Source organism: Meles meles, chromosome 11 (assembly GCF_922984935.1).
Source record: "Meles meles chromosome 11, mMelMel3.1 paternal haplotype, whole genome shotgun sequence".
Lineage (NCBI taxonomy): Eukaryota > Metazoa > Chordata > Mammalia > Carnivora > Mustelidae > Meles > Meles meles.
The window spans coordinates 37,559,387-37,581,278 of record NC_060076.1 but is presented as its reverse complement, the minus strand read 5'-3'; the positions used below and the strand labels follow the sequence as shown (position 1 = coordinate 37,581,278).

General features: G+C 51.1%; 2 protein-coding genes across 2 annotated transcripts; both read right to left on the bottom strand.

The window, feature by feature from the left end:
* Positions 1-387: 387 nt before the first annotated feature.
* On the bottom strand, positions 388-7,595 carry ARID3C (AT-rich interaction domain 3C). The gene is made up of 7 exons (XM_046023194.1): positions 6,739-7,595; positions 4,829-4,901; positions 2,822-3,005; positions 2,391-2,680; positions 1,631-1,813; positions 1,348-1,437; positions 388-887 (listed from the first exon to the last, which is right to left on the bottom strand). The coding sequence occupies exons 1-7, from the start codon at positions 7,051-7,053 to the stop codon at positions 787-789; spliced, it is 1,236 nt and encodes a 411-aa protein (XP_045879150.1). The 5' UTR covers positions 7,054-7,595; the 3' UTR covers positions 388-786.
* Positions 7,596-16,626: 9,031 nt separating this feature from the next.
* Positions 16,627-18,652, bottom strand: SIGMAR1 (sigma non-opioid intracellular receptor 1). The gene is made up of 4 exons (XM_046021723.1): positions 18,403-18,652; positions 18,061-18,261; positions 17,835-17,927; positions 16,627-17,004 (listed from the first exon to the last, which is right to left on the bottom strand). Exons 1-4 carry the CDS (start codon positions 18,551-18,553, stop codon positions 16,778-16,780), a joined length of 672 nt encoding a protein of 223 aa, XP_045877679.1. The 5' UTR covers positions 18,554-18,652; the 3' UTR covers positions 16,627-16,777.
* Positions 18,653-21,892: the final 3,240 nt, after the last annotated feature.

Here is a 21,892-nt window from a genome sequence, read left to right as displayed (position 1 = left end):
GTAGTAGAATCAGGATTTGAACTCAGGCAGTGCAAGTTATGAAATCCAGCCCCCCTCTATTTTCCTTCCTTCCTTTTCAAAGAAGATTTTATTTATTTATTTGACAAATCACAAGTAGACAGCGAGGCAGGCAGAGAGAGGGGGCGCTCCTGAGCAGAGAGCCCGATGAGGGAGCTCGATCCTGGGACCCTGAGACCACGACCTGAGCCAAAGGCAGAGGCTTAATCTACTGAGCCACCCAGGCGCCCCCCCCCCCCAGCCCCTCTACTTTCATGAAACTTTGCTGTTATGTCTTCCCCTCTGAGAACCTCTGGCCTCAACCCCCAGACCCAAAGAAAAAGGAGAGGAGGCACTGGAGAGGGAGGGACTGCAGCTTTATTATTCAGATGTGACCTGAGGGACAACTCCTTCACAACACCCCAACCTAACCCTTCACATGGCTTCTGAAGAGAAGCAGGTATGATTTGAAGAGGTGGGGTCCTAGAGATGGCATTGACATAGGGAGGCACATGAGATGATTAGGGTTACTGGGGCCAGAACTCTTTGGTAGATGCTGATGCGGCTGGGGTCAGGCAGGGAGGAGATGCTCTCCCTTTACAATGAGGTAGATGTAAAATTGAAAGAAAACTCTTTGGCTTCAATCCCACATGGCATCTTGGGGGGGGGGGGTCCATGTCCCAGGGCTGGGTCCTAGAGTGGGCACCCTGAAAGAATCAAGGTGTGGGGGATGTCTCCTCCCCTCCCCTCAGCATTGGAGCTGGGACTCTTAATTCCAAGTGGGAGTTCTCATGGTGAGGTGCTGGAAGGGGGTCCTGTAGGGAGCAGAGGTGCAGGGTTGGTTGGACCCTGGGAAGCTGGCACAGGCTGGCGACGGGCAAAGAGGACACCTGACAAAGGGGTGAGGAAATGGTAGAGGGAAAACACAGGCAGGAAGGGGTGGGCACAGAAACAGAAGAGGAAAACAAAAGTCAGTGTCCTGATTGTTAGAGCACCACACACATATCCCTGCCACAAACCAATAAGGACAAACCCCTTAGGTCAGTGGAGACTCCTATGCCAATATAGATACCCTCAAACAGGTAAACAAGAAATATTTACACGGATACATAGGCCCATGACAAGGCAGATATCCCATGGTACCCATGCCAGAGAGGTCATGCCTTAGACCCCATGCCATTGTAGACACCCCTTTAACCCATGCCATTGTAGCAATCCCCTGAACACCACATTACCCATGCAAGTTTGGATATCCCTGAACTTCATGCTAGCTGAGAAAATCTAAAATCCCCATGCCAGAGCAAATACTCCTGACCTCATGCCAGTATAGACAGCCTGCAGTACCCATACCAGTGTAGACCACCCCGTTGATCTCTAGTGCCATGTTGATACTGCTGATACCACTGCCTGCCAGATTGAGAGGCCCATCCAGCCGCTCTTCTGTCCAGGAGGGGCAGGGAGTCACATTTTGGAGAATCAGGCTTCAGACTTATAAGATCCCCCCTCCATCCTTATAGACAGCCCCCATTCCACTTCTGCCCGACACCTATAATCACACAGTTGTCTATTGAGGGATCTTTCTGCCCCACCTCCAACACCTATGTTCTCCCTCAGTGCACAGACCCCTCCTCACCCCTCAGGGGAACCTTGCCACGGGGCAGGAAACTGGGGGGAGCTCCAGGTCGAGGTGAGTCCATGTGCCCCATCAGCACAGCCCTCTTCTCTGGCGGCTCCTCTGGTGCCAACTTCTCCCTTGCAGTTCCCAAAGCCAGGCCCACAGGCAGTGCCAGTCGAGGGGCTGGAATTCCGCTTTCCTCTGGAAGAACAGGTCATTCAACTCTCCTCGACCAACCAACTCTGCCTCTAAATTTGGTTCTCCTCCCAGGCCTGGGACCAATGGAGGTTACCCAAGCTGAAGCACCAAGTGTGATCCGCCCCGCCCCCGCCCCATCCAGAGTCTCAGCCTCAAGGCTCTGAAGCTGGTGAGCCCAAAAGGCTAATATATGCCTAGGTTGGTCCAAGATAATGTGGGGGCCTTCCTTGTTCTTAGTTATTAAATAATACAGGTCACAGGAGGCAAAAACTACAGGCAAATAGGAGCCCAAGTTGCACAGGTGTGGAATGGAGCTCCTCTAGATAAATGGACTTTTTCTGAGCTTCAGGCCCACATCGCAATAACCCGTACCCCAGACCTCCCATGGCTTCATTGACCCCAAACGTCAGTACACCTGAACCTTAGCAGTTGGCAAACCCCAGCGCCCTGTCCGTCCTTACTGCCCTCATACCTCAATGCCTCCCAGACTTCAGAGTCACCACATTTTAATGTCCTCTATATTTCAGCACACCCCCTAGGTCTCAGAGACGCCCAAACCTCAGCCCCTCTCCCCTCACACCTTTCTTAATGGGGCTCGGGCTCAGCTGCGCGCAGGCGTGGGCCGGCAGGCCTGAGGCGGAGCCCTGGACAGGACTAGGGCTGGGCATAGGTGCCAGTGGGGCGGTGCCTGGGCCCGACAGGTGGCCTGGGGTTCCCCGAGGGGTAGGCCCAGCTAAGCCATAGAGCGGGGCGGCGGTATAAGCCTGACGACGGCCCTCGCGTCGGTTGCTGTCGATGGCTGCCTGGAGCTCCCCCGGGGAGCTGAGCGCCCGCGTCTCGCACTCGTAGGGGTACAGGTACTTCATGTACCTAGGGACAGACGAACAAGGCAGGGTGGGTGGGAGGCTGGACCCAACTGATCAAGCCCACCACGAAATTACCCCTGGGCCCTCCACGCCCTGTGGTCCCCTTCCCGCGCCTTCCCCGATCCGCTCGCGCGCCTGGCCTCACTGGGTGCGTAGAGTGAAGGCTGCCGACGTGATGGTGGTGGGCAGGCTGAGGCCACGCGTGACCTCCCGCCACACCTTGCGGTTGATGACTTCCACCAGGCCGCCTTTGGCTGTCACCAGACGAAAGAGGGCGTACAGGTCCAGCACCTGCTTTGCCATGATGGGCACACGGTTCACTGGTGTCCCTGGTGGGAGGTGGACAGAGAGTCAGGACATTAAGACTGAGATCCTGTCTGCGGACATCCTCAAGGACTGAAGGAGTCAGTTACCTGGGCGAGGCCAGGGTACAGGGCAAGACCTCTGAGAAAAGGGAATAGGGAGGGATGGGGCGGTGGGATTACAGGCAGAGTCCACAAAGCCCCCAAGCCCTGCATTGTAGCAGGAAGGACAGGAAGCTAGATCAGGGGTCAGCAAACTTCTGTAAAGGTCCAGACGGTAAATATTACAGGCTTTGAGGGTCAAACCTCCTCTGTCCGAACTACTCCACTCTGCCATAGATTGAAAGCAGGTATAGAGAATATTTAGAGGAATGGGCCCAGCTGTGTTGCAATAAAAACTTTATTTACAGACCCTGAAATTCGAATTTCACATGTCCTGAAATGTCATTCATCTTTTAATTTTTTCCCACTATTTAAAAATGTAAAAACCATTCTTATCCCGCTGGTGGCAAGATTTGGCCAGCAGGCTTAAGTTTGCCGACTCCTGGTGTAGACCCCTGGGGTAGACCGTAGTAAGGACTTCCTGACAGTGCTGAAGAGCTGGACTCCCCTAAGCAGGAGCCCCAGGATGACCGAGACCGGGGCGGATGGCTGATAGGAGAAGCAGCGGCCCCCTGCTCGGCTCGCCAACTCTGCGGCTTACGCCGCCCCCACTGGCCAGTCCTGACAAAGGGGCCTGTCTGCGCTGAGCGATGGGCCCCAGTTAATTCCTTACCGATCCCATCCCCTTCCGCCGCCGCCTTTGGACCCGAACAATTAGCTGCGGCCTGATTAATGGGGGAAAATTATCGGTCCCGCGGGACCTCCTCCCCCAGCAGAGGGAGCGGAGGGAGGCAGGGAGCTGAGGGAGGCAGGGACCAGAGGGAGGCAGAGCTCCGGGCCTGAGGGTGATGGGAGGGAATGCTGGGACCTGCTCAGACCACCCTACCCCACTTTCCCAGTGGAGGCAGACCTCGAGAAAAGGGAGGGAGGGGACATTGGGACCAGAATGCCTGGGCCTCCCTGGGAAGCAAAAAAGACTTGGGGTCCCACTGATGTTCCCTGGCTAGAAAGGATCCCAAAAGGGGATGCTGGGCCTGCAGTGGGAGCCTGGGGGACTTTGACCAGCAGCTGCACTAAGGGGGGGGTGCAGTGCAGCTAGTTAATTAGTGGCTTATCAGGCCAAGCTCCGAGTGAGTTAATTAGCTTTGTAGAGAGAGATAATGAGTCAGTCTTCGGACCCATGAATCTGGGGAGAAGCCTAAGTGATGGACTGCCGCCCACCCTGCTCTCCTGGACCCTTGCATTTTCTTCTAGTTCTGAGATTCCTGGAAAGAAATTCCTCCTCCTCCACAACCCCAAATCACATGGTCCCCAGCCTACCCCTTGGGAAGTCCTTCCTTCAGTCTAATCCCAGTCCTTCCTGCTGTGGAGCACATTGGGTCCCCTGCCTAAAGCAAGGGGAGACTGAGGAGAGACAAGGCTGGACAAAGGGCCACTGAAAGAGGAACAAGGCATTCCCAGCCCCCCAATCCTGGGAACCCCCCCAAGCCAACCCTCTACCAGTTTCCCCTCCCACCCTCCCAATTGATCCCACACTCATTAACCTGCCAGTGGGCTGGCCACTAATTAATCCCTGGGTGGAGGAGGGGGGCAGGGTCAGAGGTTAAAGATGCTATTGAGGGCCCAAAGGAAAGGTGTTGCCAAGCTCAGGCCTCTGCAGAGAAGACCCAACCTGGGGACTAAACCCTGGGGTCTCCCTTCCTCAAAACTGGTAGGTAGGGGTCCTTCCCTTACATCATCCCACTCACCCCTCTTCTGCATGAAGCTAAACAGGTCATCCAGAAATTCCTTCCTCTTGGGGTCTGCATCAAGCTCGTACAGCTGGGGAAGGACTAAGGTCATTTTTCAGCTCCACTGACTCCCCCCCTCCCCCTGGGACCCCAACTCAGGTTATACCCTGAATAAGGGTTCTTAGCTGAAAGGGTGAGTAGGGTCTGAAATGTGGACTTCCTGGCATTAGACTCTCTCCCCGTGAGGGTAGGTAGGGGCACCTTTTTCTAATATACACAGAGACTCTCCTTTGGCCAGGCAGGCCCTGGGAAACTCAAACCATCCCTCTGGGGAATAGGGGACTGAGAGGAAGCTTAGGAGGCCTAGCCTGCTCTCCAGGGCATGCACAGAGCCCTAGGGAGGAAGTCAGGCCAGGACAGTGCATCACATTGAAGAAACTGACAGATGTCTCTGAAGCGCTCATTTACTCTTGCTCATTCCTGCAAAGGCTTCTTGCTTTTCACATCTCCATGTATCAAGGCTGGGGACGAAGGGCAGAGATACCTCTAACCCATTCCTCAGGCAGAGTGGATGCTCAGAAGCTCCTGAATTGAAACTTGGGGCTCCTCAGCTCACCTTCTGGTCTCTTTCCAGGGACAGTGACCTCTCCACTATAGAGGCTGCCACAGAGGTAATGGCCCTGCACCACCCAGGACCTGTGGGGTCAGGACTTGGAAGGCCCAGAGGTCATTCCACACATTTCCAGTCACCTGGAGCCTCATCTCCAGTTTCACCTCCCAAATACCACCCAGGAGAAACAATCCCAAGAGTAACAGTCATTTACCCAGAATAACAGTCCCTGAGTAACACCAATAGGTAACACTCCATTCCCCAAGAAGAACTCTCAGAATAAAAAAAAAACCCCATAAATAACAAACTCCAGAGTTCCACTTTAGACCTACACTCCCACAAGAACCTGAGCCCGAAGTATTAGATGGACACACACAAATAACACACATGCTCTCCAAGTAATAATTCCCAGAATTATAGCCAGAAGAAACAGTCGCTAGAACCACAGAGCTCTGAATAACTCTTCTAGTTTGACGCTAATGCCACAGAGTACTAGGCACAGATGAATACTTCTGGAAAATACCCAAGACCAACATCCTACAAGTAACATTACCAGGACAACACACCTAGAGTCAGAGTCCTTCATAATACCCTCATAGTGACAGCCTGAAGCAGTGCCTTAGAATAAAAACCAGATGCATTCCACAGAGAGGAAGAACCTCAAATTAAGGCTCTATGAGTAAGATCTTGTCATTCCCAGCTGTGCAGGAGTCCTTTAGTCATACTGCGGCTGTAGTGGCCATCACAGACCAGGAACTGTCACCCACAGACTTCAGGCCAGGGAGAGGTTTGGATCAGGGCAGTGCACCAGGGAAGAGATGAGGGGGGCTATCAGCTTGCCAGAGGACTAGCAACCTCCAGCCTGCTTTGAAAGACAGAAATAGGCAGCCCAGGAAACCCCCACTGGTTGCTGGAATATGACCTTGTGACTTGATGTGGGAGAAGGTAGGGTATGATGGTTCTGGCACTGGAATCCTCATTCCTCAGATCCCACTCCCTCAAAAGAATTCTTGAAGCTCCTCACCCCTCCCACTTTTCCTTCCAGCCTCACCAAAGGCCTCTAGTCTGTCATGCCTCCATGTTTCTGGGCGTCTCCTGCACCTTTCAGTGTGTGCCTATGCACTTCTTTCCATGTCTCTGAGTGTCTGTTTCTCCCTTCCTGTCATTTTCTATCTTTCAGTCTTCCCCCTCTCTCCAAGTCTCTGTGTCTCTGTCTTTCCATCCTGCAGAGGGCAGTGGGGGTAGGTGGGCTAAGAATCCCCTGGTTTTGCCTTTGCCCAGAGAAAGGAGAGAGGGCCTGACATCGAGGGGGTCCTACCTGCTTGAACTGTTCCTCGTAGGTCCATTCATGGGGATGAGGTCCAGGGGTTTGGCTGGAAGGTGAGCTGGGGCCCCGTGTCCCTGGACGGCTCTCCTGGGCTGCCTCCTCCTCTGCCCCGGCTTCCTCCCCTTCCTCATCCTCTTCAGCATCCTCCTCTTCTTCAGTCCCAATCTCCCCCAAGGCCCCCTCAGGGGCCTGCAGGGTCCGGGGGCCGGGCAAAGGAGGTAGTGGTGGTGGCAGTGAGCGTGGGGGGGCCAATGGCCCCACCCCTTGGGCCAGGCGGGCTGCCTGCTGCCTCTGCAGGGCCTCCATTACAGCTTCCAGGCGCAGTCCCCCCGCTGGTGAGGGGGCTGGCACCAGGTGGGGCCCCGAGGAAAGGGCCGCCTGTGGGGGTGGGAATTATGAGTGTTGGGCCATGCTGCCCCCACAACCCCCAGCACAAGAGGCGCTGGTCACTGATTCAGGGAAGTGTAAGGGGGCCACAAGAAAAGCAGAAAGACAGCTTTCTCAGAGATCAACAGACAGAGGTAGAAAGAGAAGGAGAGACGAGAAACGAGACCCAAAAAGATGGAAAGGGACATTGACAGAGGACAGGTAGAGACAGCAGATCAGAGAGGGTGACAAGGACCAAGAAACAGAGAGAAGGAGAGGGGAGGGCGGAGAGAAGGCAAGAGCAAAAGAGAGATCCAAGCGAGAGACAATGACAGGAGAGGTACAGAAATAAAAATAGAGATGAGACTGAGAGACAATGAGAGATAGAGGTGGGAAGAGACAGAGATATCCGGCAGAGACAAGAACGGAGAGACAGAAGTGGGGAGAGATGAGATTGACAGAGATGGTGGGTAAAGAGGGAAGGTAAGAGACATAGAGAAGCAAGAGATAAATAACAAGACCTGAGTGACAGGCAGTCCAGAGAGGGACAGGGACGGAGACAGAGCTGGAGAGACAGACAAATAGTGAGAGGTTGAGAGGGACCGGGAAATAGCGACGCAGCACGAAGGAGACAGAGACTGAAGAGAGGGAAGAGATTAGAAGGAAACAGGGCAAGACAGTAAATACGGGGAAACAGGGACAGAGGCAAGGAAAAACAGACGGAGAGACGGGTAAAGACGCAGAGAACCAGCACTGAGGAGGCGCGGGAACAGAGGGCGGCGGGGGCAGAGCCTGGGACCGGGCGGACTGGGGACCACAACCGCGGGGTCTCGACGCCCGCTCTCTGGCTCACCACGGCCCGCGGCGCACTTACCAGCCTGGCGCGGCCCGGTGCCCCTGGCGTCTCCACGGCGCTCCCTCTGCTCCGCCCGCCTCTCGGGCAGCCACTTGCTCGGCTAGCTTCCCTGAGCGGGGTCCCCCGCCGTGCGCTCCTGCCGCCGTGCGCTCTTCTGGCCGCCGTGCGCTCACGAGCAGCTCTGCCCGCGCGGCCGCGGGGGCGGGACCCGACAGGGGCAGGGCGGGCGGGGGCGCGGGGGGAGAGGCCCCGGGGGCCTCTGCCGTTCCCAGCCCCCCAACAGGTGTTTCCCCCTTCGTACTATCAGATGGGGGGGAGGGGGCGCTGGAGAGCTGCCGGGGATCGTTCAAAGGAGAGTGAGGAGTCTAACACCATTGGACTCTGGACCAGGGCCCCGTCACACCAAGTCGTGCCCCCCAAATCCACACTCAGTGCCTGACATTCACACACAGATAGCCGTGTTCACACCCTGTCACAAGTTCAGGCACACAGCCGCCCTGTCTCACATATTTGGTTACACGGACATTACAGCACCAGTGGCCTGGGCAGGTTGTGATCATGAGGGGACTCACTCGGCAAGATGCTACGTGAATGTGGAGGGTCTGCACAGAGCAAAAGCTTCCCCCCTGCCCTGCCCAAGCGCTGTCCCCAACCGCATGCACGCTGCAGCTTGCGCAGTCCGTGCCCACGGTGGTGAACGCACACATCTGCACTCACACGCAGAGGTCTCTGAACTGCTTCCGCACCCACATCAGCAGGCTACACACGCCACACGCAGATACAGTCACACTTTGTTGTTGTTGTTTTGTTTGTTTTAAAGCTTTTGTAACCTTCTGTTATGGACATTTTCAAACATATACCCAAGGAGAGTGAATAGTATTATGAACCTCTGGTATCCATCCCACATTTCAACTGTCATTGTTATCATTTTGCCAATCTTCACATGCTTCCTCAACCATTTTGTGTGTGACTCCACAGTTTCTATTTCTAGACCCCTTCAGCCAACTATTCCAGGCCCACTCTACCCCCAGTAATCCCCCAGAGGCTAAGATTCTTTATCTTATTTGGGGGCGCTGAGTGGCAGGCCATGATTTGATTTTTCCTGAGAAGCTTGGATACCCCCTCCCTTTCCTAGGCACCCTCATAACTTCTCCAGTTTCTTCCTGTGCTCAATGGGATGGACCTACCAAAAGCATGACAGCCATCCAGAAGTGATTCCAAGTGTGTGAATGAACAACCTGTATCTGTTGGTTTGACACCTGGCTTGAGTATGAAATTCAGCTATGTCAGAGCCAGCACCAGGGACCATCTTCTAACCTCACACCCAGTGAGGCACACTGTTCCCAGGGCCAGATTCCTTGAGGAGGCAGAAATTCGGGTGTGATTTTGCCTCCTTCCTCTTCCCCTTCCCTCCCTTCCTCTCAGACCCAGCTTGTCCTGGCCTGGACCACTAGCTCTTCTCACTTCTCTTCTTGTGCTCAGTAACACCTTGCAGGTCTTTTTCTTTTACACACAGAGAGATCACAAGTAGGCAGAGAGGCAGGCAGAGAGCGGGGCTCAATGCCAGCACCCTGAGATCATGACCTGAGCTGAAGGCAGAGGCTTAACTCACTGAGCCACCCAGGTGCCCCACCTTGCCACTCTTCTTTTCCTCTAACCTCCACCCTCGTCCCTCGCCCAGATTCCACTGCAGCATTAACTCCTTGTTCTCTTTGACCCATCCCTGGTCATACTGAAACTCAGTACTGCTCACACCTTTGGCTCACTCCAGTGTCCTCCTGCTTACATTTCAGACCTGACAGCCAGACAACCCCAACCTCCCAAGAAGCAGCCTTGGTGATCCAACTGCCTTCAGTACTGATGCCTGCTCCCCCACAGCTTGTGTGGTGTGAGTTCTCCTGGAGAGTCCTGCTCCCTCTTCCGGACCCAGAGGGGAGAATCTGAAGGTGCAGAAGCTGGCAGACATGTCCTAGGGGCTCCTGGGGAATAGGACAGAGGGTAGAGCTCTGAAGAACTCCTGTGCCCACCTTGCTCCCCTTAAACCCTACCCCATACCCAAACCCCAGCTCTGAGAAGAGCGGGTACCTGGAGAGAGAGATGGTTAAGATTTTTCTTGGAAAGATAGAAACTGGCTTAGGGAAATTCCAGTTCTGAGAGTTTGGAGACTGCTTTGCAGAGGGCAGAGGACGACGGGGCAAGGGATTGGGCAACTACTCCCAAAAGGAAGGGAATCAATCTTCAATCAAGCATAGTAAACCTGTCCTTGGGGTCTGGGCCAGGAGGGCTACAACTGAGAAGGGCTGAGAGGAAGCAATAAGCTTCACTGGGACCTGGTTTATCTTTCTCTTCATCTGTAAAGAGGAGAGGCTGTCTCTTACACCCTCACTGAACTCCCATCTGATCCTAAACTACCTCACAGAGACAAAGACAGATAGACATAGACTTCCATTCATCCAACACGTATTTACTGAGCACCTTTATGCTAGATGCTGTTGGACATGGAAATAAATAAAACATATTATAATGGTATAATTCCAGTGGGGGAAATACACAGTATATCAGATGGCAATAATTGAAATGGGGAAAAATAAATCTGGGTTGAGGGGAATAGAAAGGGAAGGATACATGCTACCCATTACATTGTAACAAACTACACTTAAACTTAGCCAGCTTAAAACAACATTTATTTTCTCACAATGCTATGGATCAGGAATTTGAGAGTGGCATAGCTGGGTGGTTCTGGCTCACTTCTCATGAGGTTGTAGTGCAAATGCTGGCTGTAGTTACAGCTCCATGAAGACTGGACTGGAATTGGAGGATCCACCTCCAGGATGGCTCACTCACATGGCTGTTGGTGGGAAGCTGTTCTCCCTGATGGACCTCTCCAGAGGACAGGGCCTTGTGCCTCAGTGTCTTCCTAACATGGAGTTGGTTTCCCCCAGATTGACCCAAGAGAGGCTAAAGAGGCAGCAATGCTTTTTTATGGGCTAATCCTGGAAATCACAGTCACTTCTGACATGTATTTGTTAAAATTACATAACTAAGTTCAGGCCGGCCATATTCAAGGGGAAGGGAATTAGTCTTCAACTCTTAAAGGGAGGAGTACCAAAAATTTTATGGAGGCATTTTAAAACCACCATAGAAGGGTGCCTGCGTGGCTCAAATGGTTCAGCATCTGCCCTGCGTTGGGCTTGCAGCTCAGTGGGGAGTCTGCTTCTCCCTCTGCCCCTGCTTGTGCTCTCTCTCAAATAAATAAATTTAAAAATCATAAAAAAAAAACAAACAAACAAAACTGGGGCGCCTGGGTGGCTTAGTCGTTAACCGTCTGCCTTCAGCTTGTGTCAAGATCCCAGAGATCGAGTCCTGCTTTGGGATCCCTGCTCAGCGAGCCTGCTTCTCCCTCTCCCTCTCTCTGCTGCTCCCCTGCTGTGCTCTATCAAACAAATAAATAAAATCTTTAAAACATAAAGAAATAAAAATAAAACCAGCACAAAACAGGGAGAGGGACACTGCCTGCCTGGCTCAGTCGGCAGAGAATGTGACTTTTTTTTTTTTTAAAGATTTATTTTATTCATTCTAGAGAAAGAGTGCATAGTGGGAGGGACAGAGGGAGTGGGAGAGAGAATCTCAAGCAGACTCCCCACTGAGCGTGGAGCCCAATATAGGGCTCAATCTCATGACCATGAATGAGACCATGGCCTGAGCCCAAATAAAGAGTTGGATGCTTAACCAACTGAGCCACCTAGGCACCCCAGATCATGCAACTCATGATATCAGGATTGTGAGTTCGATCCCCATGTTGAGTGTGGGGTCTACTTAAACAAATAATAAATTAAACAAACACACACCCTTTTGTGTTTACAGAAATGTTAAGGGAAGAACCAAGTATTGAAGGAGTGGAAGAAAGGAGCCACAGGCATAGGGAAGAGCACAGCAGCCAGAACAGCAGGTGCAAATATCCGGTGGTGGAAGTTTGCTTGGTTTATTGGAGGAAAGCATGGAAGACACTGTGCTAAAATAAGGTAGCCAGGGTAAATGATCAGACGTTTGGTCACAGCTAACATGGGCCTTAGAGTAGGTACCTGGAGGCAGTGAAAGGACTAAATGAGATGGAAGCCATTAGAAATGTCTGAGCATAAGGAAAGACAAAGAAATGTCTGATTAGAGAGAAGACAGAAGTCTGACTCAGGCTATTGTGTGGAGAATCATCCACAAAGGAAACAAACATGAGGATTAAGAAGCTGTTACAGTAGTCCAGGTCCAGGATGCCCTGGACCAAATGGTAATGGTGGAAGTGGCAAGACGTGGGTAGATTCTGATATGTTTTATCTTTAAAACAGGATCTGTATGGGGCACCTGGGTGGCTCAGATGGTTAAGCATCTGCCTTCAGCTCAGGTCGTGATCTGGGGGTCCTAGGATAGAGCCCCGCATCAGGCTCCCTGCTCAGCAGGGAGCCTGCTTCCCCATCTCTCTGCCTGCCTCTGCCTACTTGTGATCTCTGTCAAATAAATAAATACAATCTTAAAACAAAAACAAAAACAAAAACAGGATCTGTTGATGGCATGGATATCGGATGTGAGAATGAAAGGTATTCAAGATGGGATGCCTGCCTAGCTTGGTCAGTACAGTATGTGACCCTTGATCTTGGGGTTTTGAGTTCAAGCCCCATGTTGGGTGTAGAGATTACTTAAAATTAAAATCTTTTAAAAAAATTGTTCATTTAATCACTTGACAGAGAGAGAGAGAAAGAGAGAGCAAATGGGGGGAGGAGCAGAGGGAGAGGGACAAACAGACTCCGGACTGGGCAGAGCCTAATGTGGAGCCTGATCCAACGACCCTGAGATCACAACCTAAGCCAAAATCAAGAGCTGGCCATTCAACCACTGAGCCATCCAGGTGCCCCTAAAAATAAAATCTTAAAAAAAAAAAAAATACATTTTAAAAAATAGTAACAAAATCTTTTTCCTTTAGATTTTATTTGTTTGTTGGAGAGAGTGAGCGCACAAGCACAGGGGGAGAGGCAGGTGGAGGGAGACACAGGTTCCTTGCCAAGCAAGAAGACCGATGTAGGAAATGATCCCAGGACTCTGGGAGCATGACCTGAGCTGAAGGCAGATGCTTAACTGACTGAGCCACCCAGGCACCCAAAAATAAAATCTTAAAAAAAAAAAAAAAAAGGTATCCTAGATGACGCCAAGGTTCTTGGCAGCTGAGTAAATGTAGGTACCCTGAACTCAGAAAGTAAAGACTATAAGAGGCGATGGGTTGGGAGTGAAATCAGTTTGTGCTGCCATTTTTTAAAAATTTTATTTGTTTGGGAGAGAGAGCACAAACAGGCAAAGTGGCAGGCAAAGGGAGTGGGAGAGGCAGATGCTTAGCCAACTGAACCACCCAGGAGCCCCTCGCTGCCATTTTAAGTTTGAGATGCCAATGAGACAGTCAAGTGGAGAAGGCAGTCTGGTATCTGAACCCGGGGCTCAGAGGTCTAGGTTAAGACAAAACAAACAACACACACACAAAAAAAACAGGAGTTAACACATATAGATGGTCCTCAAGACCCATCCATGTTGTTATGACAGGTTTTCCTTTTTTAATGGCTGAATAATATTCAGTGGTACGTACATATGGACCTTCATACATATATACACTTTCTTTATACATTCATCTTTGCAGGCATTATGCTAAGTGAAGTTAAGTCAGATGAAGACAAATACTCTATGTTCTCACTTATATATGAACTCTACAAAAATCTAAACTCCCAGAAATGGAGAACAGACTGATAGTTGCCAGCGGCGGGGGTAGGTGGGCATGAAGGCAGGGTTGGGGGGTAGTGGAGAAATGAGGGAAGGCAGTTAAGAGGCACAAACTTCCAGTTGTAAGATAAGTAAGTCCTGTGGATGTAATGTGAAGCTTAGTGCTCTAACACTATATTATTTAAGAGTATATGAAGTACCATATATAGAGGGACACCTGGGTGGCTCAGTAGCTTAAGTGTCTACCTTCAGCTCAGGTCATGATCCCAGGGTCCTGGGATTGGCCTTCCTGCTCCTCCTCTTCCTGCCACTCCCACTGCTTATACTCTGACAAAGAAAGGTATAAAATCTTGAAAAAGAAAATACTACATATAGAAGTGTAAAGTTGCTGGGAGTAGATATTGGAAGTTGTCACCTCAAGAAAAAAAAAGAACTATGTGAGATGATGGATGTTAACTTACTGTGGTAATCATTCCACCATACATGTATCAAATCATTATGCTGAACACCTTAAATGAACAGAATGTTATATGTCAGTTATATTTTGATGAAACTGTAAAAAAAAAAAAAAAGACAAAGATGGCTGAAAACACCTGGGAGGGTTATAGAGAGAGAAGTTAGAGGATTAACTTTTGGGAAGTCAAAGGAGCCAATCTAGGAGTTACGGAGATAAGAACAAGGTAAGGAGCCAATTAGGGAGAGTGGAGTTCAGGAAACTGAGTGTTTTATGAGGAATTAACTGAATCAAATGAAAGTTAAGAAATACCCATTGGACCTCACAACTCAGATAGGGAGGAGTCTGGGAGACTAGCCCCATGTGGAAAAGAGGAAAGAGGACAAACAGAGCTAGGGCATTCCTATTACATGTGGTCTCTGAGCTGAGGCAGAGCAGGGTTACAGGATGGGAGAAATCCTTAGAGGAATGGCTTTGCATTCCAGTGGAGAAGCCCCAGCCAAGACCTGTCACAGCCAACATAGTTGTGGTAGTGAGAATGGCCATCTTGCCTGGGCCTCACATTCACTAAGGTACAAACCGAAACTTTTGATGTTGTTTCCAAATGGTTTTACATATCGTTTTTTGTGTTGCTGTTCATTAGAATGTTGAGTTTGGGGATGCCTGAGTGGGTCAGTTGGGTGTCTGCCTTCAGCTCCACTCATAATACCAGAGTCCTGGATCTAGTCCAGCACTGGGCTCCTTGCTCAGTGGGGACTCTACTTCTCCCTTTGCTTGCTGCTCTCTAAAAAAATTGTATATGATGATGAATTTGTGTATAAGAACTGAGTATTTTGGGGGCACCTGGGTGGCTCAGTTGGTTAAGCATCTGCCTTGGGCTCAGGTCATGATCTCAGGGTCCTAGGATCAAGCCCCATTTTGGGCTCTGTGCTCAGTGGGGAGTCTGCTTTTCCCTCTCCCTAACCCTCCCCACCACTAATGCTCTCCATCTCAAATAAATAAAATCTTTTAAAAAATTGTGTATTTTTATAACCAGTTTCCTTCTGTTCTTAATACAGCAGGAGGCCTAAGAAGAGACAGTGGCCTGGCTCTTACTCAACCTCAGAACTCTAAGGCCAGGAGGAAGGTGAAGCCAGCCAGATGCCAGGGTGCAAAATTTAAGAGGTCAAAGGTGGTGTCCCTGGGAGTGACAGCACCCTAGCACCAGGACACCTCGGACACTACCAGGTAGTGTTCCTGCTTCCACCCTGGGGGCTTCTATGAAGTCAGGTGTCCTAGAAAAGACAGGAGAGGAAGAACTCCTACTCTGGGTGGGCCATTATCATCCCAGAAAACAGACAAAGGGGCGCCTGGGTGGCTCAGTGGGTTAAAGCCTCTGCCTTCCGCTCAGGTCATGTTCCCAGGGTCCTGGGATCCAGCTCCGCATTGGGTTCTCTGCTCAGCGGGGAGCCTGCTTCCTCCTCTCTCTGCCTGCCTCTCTGCCTACTTGTGATCTCTGTCTGTCAAATAAATAAATAAAAAATCTAAAAAAAAAAAAAAAAAAGAAAGAAACCAGACAAAAATGATTGTGCCTCCTTCAGCTCAAAAGTGGGTATACACTGCCACCCAGTGGCCATCCAGGGTTGAAGTCCCAGGACTATTTCCAGAATGGCACAGGCAGAGGTTAAGGCAAGAACAAGACACACTATCTCACCCAACCCTTGATTTCTTCACATTAGCAGGTTTTCCTGCTGCCAAGACACACGAAGAAATGAAACTGTTCAAGAGGTCTTTATTAACAGAGACAGATGGACAGACAGTGCTCCAAAGGCAGTGTCTGAAAGCTGTGATGGGGGGCTTATGTGTGCAGGCCTTCTCTAGGCAAGGGATGGCTCCCTGGACCTGGGCTAACCTCTCTAGGTCCCCTGCCCAGCAGTGGGTCCTGAGCTGAGGCCAGCCTCCCCATCATACTCCTGAGGGATGAATGGGGTTGGGGGCAGGGTCTTTCAGGATAAGAGGACCCTGACCTCAGCATTCTCCATTCTTATGGTTCCCCAGTTGACTTGGTTGCTGGGAGGGTGGGGGACAGGCCACAAGAGCACTTGCATAGCAGGGGAAGAGAATGGGGGTAAGGCATATGGTGAGGACAGGGAGATGATGGGGGCCACCACAGGCAACCTTCATCTTCCTCCCCTCTCAACTGCTGCTGGATTGAGGGGTCAGGCCTAGACAAGAGTGTAATACCCACACCCATCCCTAATTCCAGAGCCCTGACTGCTGGCAGGGAAGCTCTGGAAAGGCCTGAGTTACTGAGTCAAGCCTCTAATATGTGTCTGAATATGACTGGCCCCCTGGGTACATGTGGGGCTCCCTCTCTGGACAGGTGTGAATGCATGATGCTGCTGTACACATGGGACTGTATCTGCCATGTATGTCCCATATGTTCCCATGAGTCTATGTTTGTTTGTATAAGCATGTTATGTCCCTGCTCGTACACCAGGAACTAGAATAGTTGCATGTTGTGAATATGTCCCTGTCTTTTCACATGAGCTCCAGAAAGAGGATGTATGCGGGCCTGCCCGCTCCTTTCTATCCAAAGGTCCTCCTTCAGGCCTGGCTGGTCAGGGGTCCTGGCCGAAGAGGTAGGTGGTAAACTCAAGCCGGAGGCCCCGGGCATAGGCGCGAAGAGTATAGAAGAGTGTGAGGAAGTCCTGGGTGCTGAAGATCGTGTCAGCCAGCGCGAAGGCCAGGGTGGATGGGATGACACCCCGACCATACTCCACCATCCATGTGTTTGGCCCCCATTCCACAGCTGTTGCCTCACCAGGCCCATGCACCACGGTCTCTCCTGGGGAACAGGGAGCATGCACATAAGGAGCGTAACCCTGTCCTTCCATTGCTGCCACCTCCCTAGCCCACGGGCTATCTAGAGGCAGGGAACAGAGCAGGAGCTTCAGGGAAGGAAAAGGCCTTACCTCACTGGCCTTGTCGCCCATCTGGAAGAGTAAGAAGCCAAGATAGCCATCCTAAGTTTTTCTCTGTGCCGTCACCTGGCTCACATCCTCTTTGGGGGGGAAGCCAGGGAGGGCCACCTCACCAGGCCATGGGCCACTGTATGGGAGTCCTGGAAGTCTGCATGCCCAAGCCTCACTCATGTCAGGCAGAAATTTAGCTAAACTTGGGCCGGGCCTGTTAGATAGGGAGGGGGTGATAATAAGACTTGTGTGGCTTTCTGAGAATGCAGGTGTCATATGTCATGCCTGTTAACACTCAACCTCAAACTTATGTGGAAGTCCAAAGCTCTACTTTTAATGTAAAATGTTTTAACCACAGAAACAAAGAAGACGATAATCTGTCTTATCTTTGGAGTTATGAGAACATATCTGATTACCCAACGGTCTCCCCAACAACTGCTGGAATGTTGGATGAACAGAACAGTGTCTTGGTAGATAAAAATCAGACAAGGTTAACAGGAAGCTGTCATGTTTTGTTTCCTTTTGACAGTGGAAAGCAACAGGGGCGCTTGGACCTGCTTCAACAGAGGACCTGTGGGTACCTGCCGGCGGTAAGGGAACCAGAGAAGAGCCCCCAACCCACCCCCTATCCATGATAGGGCTCTCCTCCAATTATGGGCACCCCAGAACGAATGGACCCACATGACAGAGCCCCCCTACCCACCTGGGTAGAAGACCTCACTTTTGGTAGTGCCCTCTCTCCACTGGTGGAAGGTACCAGAGATGATGGTGTCGGAGATCTCAGCCCAATAGCGCCCTGAGGGACAATCAGATGGACACCGAAAATCAGGGTATCAGCGCCAATACATGGCTTGGCCAAACATCAGGAAGGAAGGCATGAGCCCCTGCACAGCCCCAGCCTCCCAGTTCGGCCCACCGCCAGCACTGACCCGAGTGGCCGCGAGAGCCTAGGGCGGTGCCGAAGAGCAGCACGTACTCGGACAGTGAGGCGTGCAAAAGGCACATGGCGCCCATCCAGCCGCCCGCGTTTACGAACACCCACTGCAGCTCCTCGTCGGGCAACACGTGGCCTGGGTGCAGCCGCCTTAGTTCCACGATCAGCCGAGAGAAGGCCAGCTCGTGGTCCAGCCCTGGCGGGGTCAGAGGAACAACAGAGTCAGAGCCAGACCACTCCGAACTGGAAAGGCGCTTCTGAAACTCCCAGCTCAGCTCGGGCCTCCCCAGGCCCCTGCCCTCCACCTGCTCACTCGCCCGGTCATCCGTCCGCTCACCCGCGTACTGCCTGGCCAGCTGCGCGATCTCTTCGTGCTGGAAGACGAAGCTTTGCGTGCCCAGCCAGAGCCAGACTACCTGGGCTAGCACAGCCGCGGCAGCCAGGAGCAGTGCGGCCCACACCCACCGCCGGCCCACTGCCCACTGCATCCCGGCGGGCAGCGTGGCACAGAGAAGCGAAAGACCTAATTGAGGCCTGGAGCTGTGACTCCCACTGCCTCCAAACCCGCGGAGCACAGTCCACTACCGTTCCCCCGCCACCGCCGTGGTACGGCTTGCCTTGGCCAATCAGAACAGCCCGGGCACCCGGGCACCGCCCCTCGGGTTGAACCATTTCTTCTCGGGAAGCGGGGAGCGCGAAGGGGTGGGGCGGAGCCTCGCGCGTGATGCGAGGGGGCGGGGCTAAGCCGTCTCAGCTGCAGCGTTTAGGGCCTACAGGCGGGGGCGCTTCGAGTGCCAAACCAGATGTGGGTGCGGATGTGAGTGTGGGTGGGGCTAGATGGCCGTGACACTCAGAATGGACTGGCCTATTTAGGCTCACAGGTGAAGCAGGCGAGCCCGGAAGTAGAGTCTCCTGGGACTTATGATTGTCCCCTTTGCTAGTACAGAAAGTAGAAGGCGCTTCTGCCTGGGAATGTTATGGAAGGCTTTCCGGAGGCAGTGACGCCTGAGCAATGTGTTTAAGGGAAATGGGGAAGGCATTCTACGAATGAGGCCTATTCCAAGAATAAAGGCACCGTGAAGAGACAACATGGGGGTTTTTTGGAGCCTACGATTCATTCTTTGTTTTGAAGCACAAAATGTGAGAGGAGGGCATTGTAAACTAACAGGGTTACAGGGAGGGAAATGATGAAGAGGAGCAAAGGAGGAAAAAGGCAGCAAAGTGCAGTGATTAAGAAAGAAACTCTGGAGAGGCGCCTGGGTGGCTCAGTGTGGTAAGCCTCTGGCTTAGGCTCAGATCATGATCTCAGGGTCCTGGGATCAAGCCCTGCATTGGGCTCCTTGCTTGGCAGGAAGCCTGCTTCCCCCACTCTTTCTGCCTGTCTCTCTGCCTACTTGTGATCTCTGTCTGTCAAATAAATAAAATCTTAAAAAAAAAAAAAAAGGAAAAGAGACTGGACTGGAGCTGGACTGGTTAATAAGCCTGGCTCTGGCCACCTACTAGTTGTGTGATCTTGGGTAAGTTACTTAAACACTGTGACTCAGTTTTCTATTCTGTGAAATGGGATGAATAAAAGTACCCACCTCATAGTACATACCTTCATTGTGATGAAGATTAAATGAGTTAATATTTATAAAGCAATTAGTGCCTGGCAAGTGGTGACATACGTGTTTGTTTTATAAATAAAACACAAAGGAGAAGAGAACTGGAAGAGCATAGCATCATACATGATTGTGATGGAATGAAGGGTCAACACAGTCAAATGTAGTTGAGAGTTCCGATAAAATGATGGGAAATGGTCATTAGGTTTCTTAGTAGGGACATGTAGCACAGATGATGATATACATTCACAAATCTATTTCCTTTTGCTCTTGGGCAGCCAGATTACATTCCACAGTCTACTCTGTAGTTGATGAGGCCATATGATTGTGTTCTGGCCAATGAAGTATAGCCAGAAACCACGGATGCCACTTTCAGATCTGCCTCCTAAAACCTGAGAAATTCTTTACATTTTCACTCTTTTCTCATATGTTATCTTAATTACAGAGAATTAAGTAGTGGAGAATTCTGAATGCTGTTTTCCCTATCTCCCCACAATGGACTGTGTCACTAAGCCACTGAGTTTGGGGGGGTGGGGTGTCATTTGCTACAGCAGCTAAGGTTACTTAATCTAATACAGGCCACTAGACATGTTACAGTGTATTGTACAGGTAAGAGTAAAGGCTGGGAAGATGGACTATTTTTTGAGAAACTTGGCCAAGAAGGTGTTGGATCCCCCAATAATGGGTCCATGGTCAAAGGAGCGAGACTAATACAAAGCGAAGGTCAAGCAAAGCTTTATTTTGCGCCAAGCATCAAGAATCAAACCGACCATCAAACAGACCAGTCGGGGCTGCCCCTTACAAAGAGGATGACCCCTCCCTGCCTCACAGACTAACTTATTTTTTTTTTAAGATTTTATTTATTTATTTGACAGACAGACATCACAAGTAGGCAGAGCTGCAGGCAGGCAGAGAGAGGGGAAGTGAAGCAGGCTCCCCGCTGAGCAGAGAGCCCGATGTGGGGCTCAATCCCAGGACCCCGGGATCATGACCTGAGACGAAGGCAGAGGCTTAACCCACTGAGCCACCCAGGCGCCCCTATGGTGGAAACTTTTTTTGTATTGGCTCTGGCTTCTGTGACACTCCTGAGCTGACCATTCTCTTAAGAACCCTGAGGACCAGGGACTAACCCCAAAATCTGGCCTGTGCGCCCCTGTGTAGGCAGAACTCTCTGGGACTGTTTAGGTCTGCAGTTTCCCTGGTCTTTGAGAAGGCTTCTCTAGCACAAACTGTTTTATAAAAAAATTAGTCACAGCCATATTCTCTAGATATTACAAAACAAAAGTCAACCAAGTATATCTGAAGATCTAATTGGTTTTATTAAACAATTCATGAATCAGGCAGCACCCCATCTAGCAAGTAGAAGGGAGCTCCGAGGAGGAGGTATATAAAATGGAAGGTTTTTATTTTTATTTCTTAAAGATTTATTTATTTTGAGGGGTGCCTGGGTGGCTCCGTTGTTGAGCATCTGCCTTCGGTTCAGGTCATGATCCCAGGGTCCTGGGATCGAGCCCTGCATGGGGCTCCAGCCCTGCATGGGGCTCCCTGCTCACCAGGAAGCCTGCTTCTCCCTCTCCCACTCCCCCTGCTTGTGTTCTCTCTCTTGCTGTCTCTGCCAAATAAAAAAATAAAATTTTTTTTTAAGTTTAAAAATATTTATTTTGAGAGAGAGGGAGAGCACGCCCCTGTGCACGGGATGGGGAGGGGCAGAGGAAGAGGGAGAGAATCTCCAGCAGACTCCGGGCTGAGTGGGGTGCTGACTCAGGGCTCTATCTCAAGATAGACCTTGTGACCTGAGCCAGAATCAAAGAGTCAGACCCTTAAGGTGCCCCGGAAGTGGAAGTTTTTTGTTTTTTGTTTGTTTGTTTGTTTGTTTTAAGGAAGAAGTCTAGGACAAGAAAATTAGAAAGAGAAAAGGATTATTCCAGGCCTATTCCTTTTGCCTTAAGGGGAAAAGCAGGGACTCTTATTATGCAGATTACTTTGTCTTCCTTTGGGGGAGAGGGCCCAGGTAGGGAAGCATTGGTGCTAATCGGAAAATTCTGATTGACAGTGAAGACTACATTTCTGGGGAAGTTGAAACCACCGTTGGATGAGGCATTAAGCCCTTGTTTGAAAACTTGTCATATGTGATGCCGGTTTGGGCATATAGTGTTTGTGGTGCCCGAGTTTTCGCGTCCAAGAGACCACCAAGGAGCCAAGCACTGATGCAATCACACGAGGGTT

Excerpts from the sequence above, each read along its gene's own strand:
- SIGMAR1 (XM_046021723.1), bottom strand. The coding sequence starts at position 18,553 with ATGCAGTGGGCAGTGGGCCGGCGGTGGGTGTGGGCCGCACTGCTCCTG. Across the intron at positions 17,928-18,060 it reads AGGCTCTCGCGGCCACTCGG|GGCGCTATTGGGCTGAGATC; the intron begins GTCAGTGCTGGC and ends ATTGTCCCTCAG. Across the intron at positions 17,005-17,834 it reads AAGTGAGGTCTTCTACCCAG|GAGAGACCGTGGTGCATGGG; the intron begins GTGGGTAGGGGG and ends CCTGTTCCCCAG.
- ARID3C (XM_046023194.1), bottom strand. The coding sequence starts at position 7,053 with ATGGAGGCCCTGCAGAGGCAGCAGGCAGCCCGCCTGGCCCAAGGGGTG. Across the intron at positions 3,006-4,828 it reads TAGCTTCATGCAGAAGAGGG|GGACACCAGTGAACCGTGTG; the intron begins GTGAGTGGGATG and ends ACCTCCCACCAG. Across the intron at positions 1,438-1,630 it reads TGGCAAGGTTCCCCTGAGGG|AAGAGCGGCTGGATGGGCCT; the intron begins GTGAGGAGGGGT and ends CCTCCTGGACAG.